The sequence below is a fragment of the Panulirus ornatus genome, chromosome 39 (assembly GCF_036320965.1).
Source record: "Panulirus ornatus isolate Po-2019 chromosome 39, ASM3632096v1, whole genome shotgun sequence".
Classification (NCBI taxonomy): domain Eukaryota; kingdom Metazoa; phylum Arthropoda; class Malacostraca; order Decapoda; family Palinuridae; genus Panulirus; species Panulirus ornatus.
The window spans coordinates 12,098,362-12,110,905 of record NC_092262.1 but is presented as its reverse complement, the minus strand read 5'-3'; the positions used below and the strand labels follow the sequence as shown (position 1 = coordinate 12,110,905).

The window sequence follows — 12,544 nt, the reverse complement described above, 5'->3', positions numbered from 1 at the left end:
GTGTGGTTATATGAGAGTTCAAGGATTTGTGGATCACATGTTTGCTTTGAAGAATTTGTATGGGGTGGTGGTGCCTGGGAGGTGAGTCAGTTCCTGTTTACTGATGATATGGCACTGGTAGCAGAGTAAACAGAGAAACAGCAAATGCCAGTTTCCGAGGTTGGAGTGTTTGAAAGGAGAAAGTTAAATGTGAATAAATGCAAAGTTATTAGGTTTAGGAGTGGAGACAAACAGATCATTTGGAGCAAGAGTTTGAATGGATAGAACCTGGAAGAAGTGGAATATTTTAGATACCTTGGAGTGGATATGGTAGTAAATGGAATCATGGGAGCTGAAGTGTGCCATAAGTTGGGTGAGGAAGTGAATATCCTGGATGCACAGATATGTGTGTGAAAGAGAGGTCACTGTCTGTGAGGGTGAAGATGGGTAAGTTGATGGTATAGTAGTTTGATAACATATGGTGTAAGGGCTGATTAATTAGAAATGTTGGGATGAGAAATGTGGTTTTAAGAGTACTGTATGTATGAGAGAGCTGAAAAGAAGCTGAAATGGTTTGGACATATAGATGGGATGACTAAGTAGAACAAGGAAAAGCTGGAAACCAAGGAACCATACAACATTGTTGGAACCACTATTCCTTCAAACATAGTCATTTTTGCTTTCCGAGATAATGTTCTCGACTTCCACACATTCTTCAAGGCTCCCAGGATTTTCGCCCCCTCCCCCACCCTATGATCCACTTCCGCTTCCATGGTTCCATCCTCTGCCAGATCCACTCCCAGATATCTAAAACACTTTACTTCCTCCAGTTTTTCTCCATTCAAACTTACCTCCCAATTGACTTGACCCTCAACCCTACTGTACCTAATTACCTTGCTCTTATTCACATTTACTCTTAACTTTCTTCTTTCACACACTTTACCAAACTCAGTTACAAGCTTCTGCAGTTTCTCACATGAATCAGCCACCAGCACTGTATCATCAGCAAACAACAACTGACTCACTTCCCAAGCTCTCTCATCCACAACAGACTTCATACTTGCCCCTCTTTCCAAAACTCTTGCATTCATCTCCCTAACAACCCCATCCATAAACAAATTAAACAACCATGGAGACATCATACACCCCTGCCGCAAACCTACATTCACTGAGAACCAATCACTTTCCTCTCTTCCTACACATACACATGCCTTACATCCTCGATAAAAACTTTTCACTGCTTCTAACAACTTGCCTCCCACACCATATATTCTTAATACCTTCCACAGAGCATCTCTATCAACTCTATCATATGCCTTCTCCAGATCCATAAATGCTACATACAAATCCATTTGCTTTTCTAAGTATTTCTCACATACATTCTTCAAAGCATATATATATATATTATCATTGGGGATAGGGGAGAAAGAATACTTCCCACGTATTCCCTGCGTGTCGTACAAGGAGACTAAAAGGGGAGGGAGCGGGTGGCTGGAAATCCTCCCCTCTCGTTTTTTTTCAATTTTCCAAAAGAAGGAACAGAGAAGGGGGCCAGGTGAGGATATTCCCTCGAAGGCCCAGTCCTCTGTTCTTAACGCTGCCTTGCTATCGCGGGAAATGGCGAATAGTACGAAAGAAAGATATTTTTTTTTCATACGATTCGCCATTTCCCGCATTTGCGAGGTAGCATTAAGAACAGAGGACTGGGCCTTAGAGGGAAAATCCTCACCTGGCCCCCTTCTCTGTATATATATATATATATATATATATATATATATATATATATATATATATATATATATATTATCCCTGGGGATAGGGGAGAAAGAATACTTCCCACGTATTCCCTGCGTGTCGTAGAGGGCGACTAAAAGGGAAGGGAGCGGGAGGCTGGAAATCCTCCCCTTTTTTTTTTCCCAAAGAAGGAACAGAGAAGGGGGTCAGATGAGGATATTCCCTCAAAGGCCCAGTCCTCTCTTCTTAACACTACCTCGCTAATGCGGGAAATGGCGAATAGTATGAAAGAAAAAAAGAATATATATATATATACACACACACACACACACACAAACGCCCATACACGCACACATACATACATATTAACATATGCACACACGGACACATACATATACACACATGTATATATTCATACTTGCTGCCTTCATCCATTCCTGTTGCTACCCCGCCACACATTTTTCTTATCCTTTCATTACTTACTCGATCAAACCACCTCACACCACACATTCTCAAAAATTTCACTTCCAACACATCCACCCTCCTCCATACAACCCTATCTATAGCCCATGCCTCAACCATAAAACATTGTTGGAACCACTATTCCTTCAAACATACCCATTTTTGCCCTCCAAGATAACATTCTTGCCTTCCAAACATTCTTCAACACTCCCCAAATCTTCGCCCCCCTCCCCCACCCCGTGACTCACTTCCACAGTTCCATCCGCTGCTAAGTCCACTCCATGGTATGTAAAACATTTCACTTCCTCCAGTATTTGTCCATTCGGTTATCTCCCAATCAACTTGTCCCTCAACCCTACTGAACCTAATGACCTTGCTCTTATTCACATTTACTCTTAATGTTCTCCTTTCAAACACTTTACCAAACTCTGTCACCAACCTCTGCAGTTTCTCACCCAAATCAGCCACCAGCGATGTATCATCAGTGAACTTGCTCCTCTCTCCAAAACTCTTGCATTTACCTCCCTAACAACCCCATCCATAAACAAATCAAACAACCTTGGGGACATCAAGCACCCCTGCAGCAAACCGACATTCACTGGGAAATCGCTCACCTCTTTTCCTACTTGTACACATGCCTTACATCCTTGGTAAATACTTTACACTGCTTCTAGCAACTTACCTCCCACACTATATACTCTTAAGACCTTCCACAAAGCATCTTTATCAACCCTATCATATGCCTCTTCCAAATCCATAAACGCTACATACAAGTCAATTGGTTTTCCAAGTATTTCTCACATACATTCTTCAAAGTAAACACCTGATCCTAACATCCTCTACCACTTCTGAAACCATACTGCTCTTCGCTAATCTGACACTCTGTACATGCCTTTACCCTCTCAATCAATACCCTCCCATATAATTTCCCAGGAATACTCAACTTATGCCTCTAATTTGAACACTCATCTCATTCCCTTTGCCTTTGTACAATGGCATTATGCATGCATTCCACCAATCCTCAGGCACTTCACCATGATCCACACATACACTGAATATCCTTACCAACCAATCAACAACAGTCACCCCACTTTTTTAATAAATCACAATGCAGTACCATCCAAATTCGCCACCTTGCTGGCATTCATCTTCCACACAGCTTTCTCTACCTCTTCTCTGTTTACCAAACCATTCTCCCCGACCCTCTCACTTTGCACACCACCCTGACCAAAACACCCTACATCTGCCAATCTAACCAGGTATCCATTATACTGACTAACCCCTTGGGGTGGATGAACAGCTGGGATCACCATGGACCAACTGCTACAACCAGGATTCAAATCAATGTGCTTGACCCTGGGTGGCCCATGAATGCATCATGGTCTAGAGCACTAATCACTACATCATGGAGCAAAATTCATTTGTTCTGAGCATTACTATCATTGCTAGGATTTCCACTTGCAACAAAGAACAGGCAGAAAATTGTAAATCAGTCAAAAGAGCACCATGTTACAAGAAGGGGGAGTACGTAACAAGTATGAGCATTACTATCATTGCTAGGATTTCCAATTGCAACAAAGAACAGGTAGAAAATTGTATATCAAGTCATTGCCACCATGTTACAAGAAGGGGGAATATATAATTACAACTTTTATTAGAGGGCTAGAACTAATATCTAATATTTTCATGAACAATGAAAATATACCCATGAAAGCAAAAATGGGTATATTTCAGTTAGAATTATTCAGCACTGTACACAGTACTTGACATGAAATTATGAGATTAAAGAGAATCAAACTAGAGGCTCACAGAGACCTTCTCTGCCACTTCTTAAAATAGCAGCATATCTTGCATCCATGGAGAGAATGAATGAGGAAAGACTGACAAAGAAGATGTGTGTCAGAGGTGGAAGGAACGAGCAGAAGTGGGAGACCAAATTGGGGGTGGAAGGATGGAGTGAGAAAGCTCTTGAGCGATCAGGGCCTGAACATACAGGAGGGTTAAAGGCGTGTAAGGAATGGATTGAATTGGAACAATGTGGTATACTGGGGTCGATGTGTTGTCAAGGGACTGAACCAGGGCATGTGAAGCATCTGGGGTAAACCATGGAAAGTTCTGTGGGGCCTGGATATGGAAAGGGAGCTGTGGTTTCGGTGCATAACACAACTAGAGACTGAGTGTGAATGAATTTGGCTTTTGTTGTCTTTTCCAAGTGCTACCTTGCCCACGAGCACAGGGGGAGGTGGATGCCATTTCATGTGTGGCGGGGTGGTGACGGGAATGGATGAAGGCAGTAAGTATGAATATGTACATGTGTATGTGTATGTATTTATGCTGAAATGTATGGGTATGCATATGTGCATGTGTGGGTGTTTATGTATATACATATGTATGTGGGAGGGTCATTCTTTCATCTGTTTTCTTGTGCTACCTCGCTAATGTGGGAGACAGTGACTAAATATAAAAATAAAATTTTGCATCCATACTTCTCTAACATTACACCATTAGCTATAAATCTACAGCTGTTACATGGCTGAAGTGTGAGGAACATGTACTATTAACTAACACCAAGGGGTTACTGCTATGGATATAACCTTGATCTTAAATGTCCTGCATGTCAAATATCCAAATAGCATGTAGTACAGAAAAAAGTACTCAGAATACATATATATTTTTGGGAAAAAAAAATCCTAGAAAAACTTCAAACGGACAACTACCGTAATTACTGTCTCCCAGCATTAGTACTACATCCAAAACCAACTTGGAAAAATTCCAGACAAGATACAATGTTCAAACAGGACCGACACCAAAGATCACCCACATGCAGAAAATCGAATCTTAACACTGTAGACTCATTCACTTTAATATCAATATACTCAATCTATTGAAGATAATCTATTGAAGCCCCACAATTCTAATGAACTGTGCGACACACCTCAACCTACCCATCCAAAAAATAAAGAAACATGATCTTTACTTTGCAAGCAACTTCAAAACAAAATCCCCCTAAGACATTTCCCCCAAATACAATGCTCAATGTACTGCCTCCTAAGATAAATCATTTCACACCTACATTACCATCCCCTAGACCTAAAACTCCAAGCTACAAACAGAGAACAGACTCCTAAAATGGCCCTTCCTTGTTACACTGTCCAAACAGAATTTCAGTACCTTTTCTCTCTTTCTATCCAAGATACTACATATGGGAAGTGAATATCAACATGCAATGGAATTCCCTTTAAGGGAAACGACAAAAACAAACTATTTTGTACCTAGGTTTCATGAATGTATCAAAAAATGTTGGAGGAATGGCTCATATAAGCCTTTTTGAGATCTACTGAATACGGAGGATACTATTGGTGCAATAGGTGTTCGTCATAACTAAGGTTAACAAAATTGGATGGCTTGTGAAAAGCACTCGCCACATGGATTAAGTGCACTTGAAGAAAGATCGTTTCTTTAGCATCTCCTCCCAAAAGTAAACAATCCACAAAATCTTTTGTTTTCCTTAAAGCTTATTTCCAAGTGAAATGCACCCCTATCTTTTTAAATATAGTGTCCACCACTATATGGGCAAAATATGCCCAAATGAATGCAATTTTGGATGAAAGATACAAAGTGGGAGAAAAAGTGGGTAGAAATTCATCTGCTATATTCATGCTTTCCATATTATCAAGTTACCTACAGGTAGACTTCATAATCAACATTATATACTGTTGTCAAGGGCAATAATTATGAAATGGGATACAAGAAAATATTTCCTATACTTTACGTATGTTAACCATAAAACATATGGGGTGTAAAATTACTCAAAAAAAAAAAAAATGCTTCATAATTACAGTAATTATTGTAGACTATATTATTTCAGAAATAACATGATCATTAAGGACATACAAAAGCATACTAAGGATATGTTAACAAACTTTCCTTTCAGCTTAAGTGCTATAAGATGTATATTGATAAAATAAAACTACTGTGGATCTGAAGTTAACAAGGAACTAGAAAAACTTACCACAGGTATCTCTGCACAAAGTTTAAAACATTCACTTGTGGTAATGAAGCCTCGGGCCAGTAACTTCTGTATTACCTGGTAATGAAGAAATATGTTACCATCATGTTTTCTTATTACAATTATTATTATCATACTTAATCATTGTTTCCTGCACAGACATATAACATTGTTGGAACCACTATTCCTTTAAACATACCCATATATACACATACACATTCTTGCCTGCCTTCATCCATTCCTGTCACTACCCCACCACACAGGAAATAGCATCCAACCCCTCCTCTCTTCAGCAAGGTAGCACCAGGAAAAGCCAACAAAGGCCACATTCATTTACACTCAAGTCTCTAGCTGTCATGTGTAATGCACAGCTACCACAGCTCCCTATCCACATCCAGGCCCCACAGACCTTTCCCTGGTTTACCTCAGACCTTTCACATGCTCTGGTTCAGTCCACTGACAGCACGTCAACCCAAACATACCACATCGTTCCAATTCACTATTTCTTGCATGCCTCTCGCTCTCCTGTATGTTCAGGTCCTGATTACTCAAAATCTTTTTCACTCCACCCTTCCACCTGCAATTTAGTCTCCTGCTTCTCCTTGTTCCCTTCACCTCTGATGCAGATATCCTCTGTCAATCTTTCCTCACTCATTCTCTCCATATGTCCAAACCATTTCAACGCACCCTCTTCTGCTCTCTCAACCACTCTTTTTATTTCCACATATCTCTCTCACACTTTCATTACTTATTCGATCAAACCACCTCACAACAACTATTGTCCTCAAACATTTCATTTCCAACACATCCACTCTCCTCCATACAACCCTACTGTGCCTCACAACCATACAACATTGTTGGAACTACTATTCCTTCAAACATTCCCATTTTTGCTCTTTGAAATAATGTTCTCTCCTTCCACACATTCTTCATCACTTCCAGAACCTTCGTCCCCTCCCCCACCCTGTGACTCGCTTCCGCTTCCATGGTTCCATTTGCTGCTACGTCCACTGCCATATATCTAAAACAGTTCACTTCCAACTTTTCTCCATTAAAACTTACATACCAATTAACCAGTCCCTCAACCCTACTGAACCTAATAACCTTGCTCTTATTCACACCTAGTCTCATCTTTCTCCTTTCACACACTTTTCCAAACTCAGTCACCAACTTCTGCAGTTTCTAAAACGAATGAGCCACTAGAGCTGTATCATTGGCAAACAACAACTGACTCACTTCCCAGGCCCTCTTATCCCCAACATACTGCATACTTGGCTCCTCTCTCCAAAACTCTTGCATTTACCTCCCTAACCAATCCATCCATAAATTAAACCATGGGGGACATCACACACCCCTGCCACAGACCGACATTCGCTGGGAACCAATCACTCTCTTCTCTTCCTACTCTTACACATGACTTACATCCTTGGCAAAAGCTTTTCACTGCTTCTAACAACTTACCTCCCATACAATATACTCTTAAAACCTTCCACAAAGCATCTCTATCAACCCTATCATATGCCTTCTCCAGATCCATAGATGCTACATACAAATCTATGTACTTATTAAATTAAAAAAGATTAAACTATTGCTAAAATTTTGTTACACTGAAAGCAATGGATACCTCTGGCTGCCAACTGGAGCAATTCCTTCTGGTAAAGATTATATAATGTATGTAATGAAGCTTATGTAGTGAACTTATCTAATCATATATGCCCACTGGGGTTAAACAAACACCCTTTCTGACCTCTGTACTCCTTTTGTGTTCCCACTCATGGGAATGGGTATAAGGTGCACAATAAATATGACAGGGATATGACAAAAATCAAAACCAAAAAAATTTTAAAATTTTTTTTTGTAAAAGATATAGAAGTGAAGTTGCGAGCGAGAGAGAAAAGCAGTTTACATGGGCATTCATTATAGAGAACAAAGGCAAATAATTGGGAGGGATATAAGAGAAAGGGACAAGAGGAAGGTGCAGGGGTAGAAAAAGAGGACAAATGAGAGCTTGGATGAGCAAGTGTCAGTAGACATTAGGGAAAAAAAGATGTTTTGGAAGGAGGTTAATTGTGTGTGAAAAACAAGAGAACAAATGGGTACATTGATGACATGAGTACATGGTAAACTGGTAGCAGAGAGTGATATATTGAGCATTTTGAAGAACTGCTCAATACATTTGATGACAGGGTGGCAGATGTATAGTGTTTGAGTCAGAGTGGTATGTGAAGTGAGATAGTCATGGCGAGTTGTTTGGTAAAGAGAAGATATGGTGAAAGCCTTAAATAAGATGAAATGTGGAAATGAGACTGAAGTGAATAGTATTCTATTTGACTGGAGTGAATAGTATTCCATTTGAATTTCTTAAGGCATTTACGCATTTTTCGCATCTCGAGGAATTACTCTTGACTTTATGATTCTGTACTGTCCCTGTCCGATTCCTCAGGTTCAAAACACTGTTCTTTATTCCCTCTACTTGCATTACAGGAGATACTGATGGACAACATAAAATAATTGAATAGCCTTTCCATGGAGGCACAGTTAATCAATGAGAGACCAACAAAGGGTGACACTCCCTAATGGTTACTCCAAGTAACTCAATCATCTCATCAATTTCTTCATATCCTGACATAGTCACAAGTTCTGTTTCCATCATTTCAAAATTTCAGCATTTCTTTTCCCCCCCCCGCACATGGTGTTTTACTTTTAATTCTCTTTTCTTACCTCCACTGCTAGTACTTGGTTGTGAACCTTGCAAGTTCAAAATAACAAAGTTGAAGCAATTACTGTAAAGGATTTTGAATGCTTTTTTCACATAGTTCACTAAAACTATCAGTACCTCTTGATGAGTGGGGCGTGTATATATCTAAATAATCAGCTTTATCCCATCTACCAAAAGGAGTTTTATCACCTTCAAAACCATACTCTCAATACTTAAATTTCTTAATCTTTCAAGCTATACCTCTCCATGAGGCACAGTGATATATTGAGGAATTCTGATGGCATACCCCACCTCTGTGGAGTGCAAAGTATCCCTCAGCATACATAGGATATTGAAAATAGTGACTACCATTAGGGAAATCATACTCAGTTCACACGACTAAAATTAGCCCTCGGAAAAGAGATGTAAAGGAGAATGTGTGACAATCACCAAAGACTGAAGGAACATCAGCAAAGAAACATCTTATCTGAGCATAAATACTGCAGCAAATGTTTGCTAAACTAGTTTATAGCTCTAGATCCAGAATGTGAAAATACTGGTAGCGGTAAAATGTGCATCATGCAAGATGATCCTTTTTGAGGGGTGGATGGTGATAAATAACAGTATACCCAAAAGGAGGAAAGGTTCTTATTTCCCTTGCTCACAGCCTGAAACCTGTGAGTAATAAAATATGTTCACATACATAAACACATTCATGTTATTCTTACCCCCCCCAAAAATGGCATGTAAACTACTTCAAAATAGTTTCCTTACTTCTTTTTTGACAGGCTCCTCAATAGCATCATCACAGCAAATCTCTTTGATCTTATCCATGAGATCTTGTTCATTGGTGGAGGAAGAATAGAGAGTATAGAGTTGGTCCAAGTCCTCATTCCTAGAAAAAAAAAAAAAATTAATATTGTGGCTTTCGTCTCTCCAATCAAGGTTTATTTGAAATCCGAAATAAATTATCATCATATGTGAAACTATGAAAGACTGTTACTGTAAGTTCACTCAAATTCTACTGAATTATACCACTACACGAGTATGTGAGAAAATGATGGTCTTACACAATGTAACAAGTGAGAATGCCTATAAAGTCAATTAACTTTACTCACATTTACATGAGGGGGCTCAAGTGAACAAAGTCTTTCAGTTCAATCACACACCCACACCCATGTCCAGTGTCTAAAAATATTTTGCAGAGTTCACACTAATATAAGTTCAAAATTTTTCACTCTAAACTCTAGGCTGTCATTATCAAGACTGGAAACTCCATTCACATCTTCACCTTTCCCCACAGAGATGCTAATGCATTATCAAAAAATCATTCTTCTAGCAACTACATCTAAAAAAAACTCTAGCCTTTATCAGTTATCTTACTGTAACTTGTCCATATGTCTACAACTAGGCTTGTCCTACAATATATATCTTTAACCAGTCTAACATCTACCGTGCATTCTACATAAAACAAAATACATCATCCATGCAACTTTCTAACTGTTTCTGCACACCACACATCCTTCACTCATCTCCACTATATTTATTCTAATCCAAATTACACTATACATCAATTATTCATTTTTTTTCATACTATTTGCCATTTCCCGCGTTAGCGAGGTAGCATTAAGAAGAGAACTGGGCCTTAGAGGGAATATCCTCACCTGGCCCCCTTCTCTGTTCCTTCTTTTGGAAAATTGAAAAAAAAACAAGAGAGGGGAGGATTTCCAGCCAACCGCTCCCTCCCCTTTTAGTCGCCTTCTACAACACGCAGGGAATATATGGGAAGTATTCTTTCTCCCATATCAAATTCTGTTTTCTATTTTTTTTTTTTAAGAGAATGGAGCTCATGAGAACATTAAAATTGGGCCAAGAGTTCTACCATGCAAACTTCCTTTGAACTCAATCTATATTTTAACTATCTTACAGTTTTCAGTGCACCTATTCTTCTTTACAAGTAAGACCCTTTTCTGGGGGTCAGCTTTCCTACAAATACTCTCTCCGACCATCATTTCCAAACTCCGAAACTTATCCAAAATATTCAGTTCCTCACCAGTCACTTTCGAGTCAAACTCTTCCTTAATTATTTTGAGCATCTTACTCCTTCACACATCAGAAAAACCAATCATTCTATCCAATGTGTCCTTTAACTCAGCCAACAGAGCATTATCATGAGCATATAACAACAGAAGTACCTTTCATTTTGTCTCATCATAGTTTAGCAGTGCATCTAACATATCAAGCCACCATAAAAATAAACTGATAGTGATATCTCAACCCTGATGTATTCCCACCCACACTTGTTTCTAAGCATTCTTTTGCAACATCATTTTTAACAAGATATACATGTTCCACGTTCGCCATAAAAATTCAGAACTTTCCAAACAATTCACCTATGCCCTTCTTAAACCTATAACTGCTGCATATCCATCTTTTTCTCCAGAACTTTCTCCACTATCTACCTTAAAGTAAACATCTTGTCTATATAGTCCTCTCCTAAACCTACTTCGATCATCTATTCCTTTTTGCACCATCAATCACAAGTACACCATATACCTTGCCAACTATGCTGAACAAATTTATTCCTCAGCTCCCTAGATCTGTACTCACTGGAACAATTACTGCCTTTCTTAAGTCACCAGGAATATACCAACCAACTTTTTAATGCTTCCATACACACTTTGCAAATTCGTTCAAAAGCAGATTCACCAGCATTCTTCGTCACGTAACTTAACAATCCATCCATACCTCGGTCTCCTTTCTTTGACATAGTTACTGCTCTTCTCTTCACCTATGAAATGTATTCCTCTCCCAGTACCAATTTTGCTCTCTCTTTGCCTCTAACCCTATTGAAACAAAAGCCACATTCTTTTATCATCAGAACGGAGAGAATAGTGGCAAACCAATTTGATTCTCAGAATGACAAACAAATCCTATGAAAGCTTAAGGATGAGATGGTAAAGAGGTGATCTGATATAGGCATTCACCTAGCTATCAAAGGCTTTGATAATCTCAATCTTGGAAACAATTTAAGGCAACAGTTAACCGATTTCACTAAAGATTGTCACAGAGGGAATAATTTATCAATGACAGCAGGTTAAAGCAGTGCCATAGATACATTTAAGAACAGACCTGACAAAATACTTTGCTGCAGCCCTCAACTGACATTCTTCATGCCTCCTTATTGAAAATAAATGCCACTTATTTCTCAATTCACTTGTTTACTTTTTTACTCATAACACACTAGACTCTCTTTTTTGGATCTCTTCCATTACTACAAACAACCTTGACAGGACTCAGTGTCTGCTGTTGTTTGTGTTCTATTCTATCTCCTACTACTTCTTCAAAGAGTTATCTCCATCTCTAACAAACTTCATTCAGAGTCACAAGCAGTATCCCAAAATTAATTCTATGTTCTTCCTTGCCTTGATTCTTGATTTTTATACTTATCACAATTTCTTAGAATGTTTGGGGTCTTGAAAAACTCTCATCCTCAACTAACTTCCTTAAATCTAATATTTTGCTGAGGAGTAACCCCTTTTCACAATCTATACTTACAGTGTTGTATAATGTTGTGTAACTTTATGGAGCCTCCTATCATATGTGCTCTAAGTGTCTCCACACCACCTCAACCATAATACTTGGTGCCATTTCATCAAATT

General features: G+C 39.0%; 1 protein-coding gene across 6 annotated transcripts in view; it reads right to left on the bottom strand.

Annotated features, from left to right (window-relative positions):
• tim (timeless) overlaps positions 1–12,544 on the bottom strand; it is a 229,144-nt gene that overhangs the window by 105,863 nt on the left and 110,737 nt on the right. For all 6 annotated transcript variants that reach the window (XR_011715465.1, XM_071685093.1, XM_071685095.1 and 3 more), the window contains 2 exons: positions 9,657–9,777; positions 6,188–6,262 (listed from right to left, as the gene is read on the bottom strand). Coding sequence is in view for 5 of the 6 variants with exons in the window: in XM_071685093.1 (XP_071541194.1) it covers positions 6,188–6,262; positions 9,657–9,777 (196 nt within the window). In the remaining variant the exon portion in view is untranslated. The remainder of the gene's footprint in view (positions 1–6,187; positions 6,263–9,656; positions 9,778–12,544) is intronic.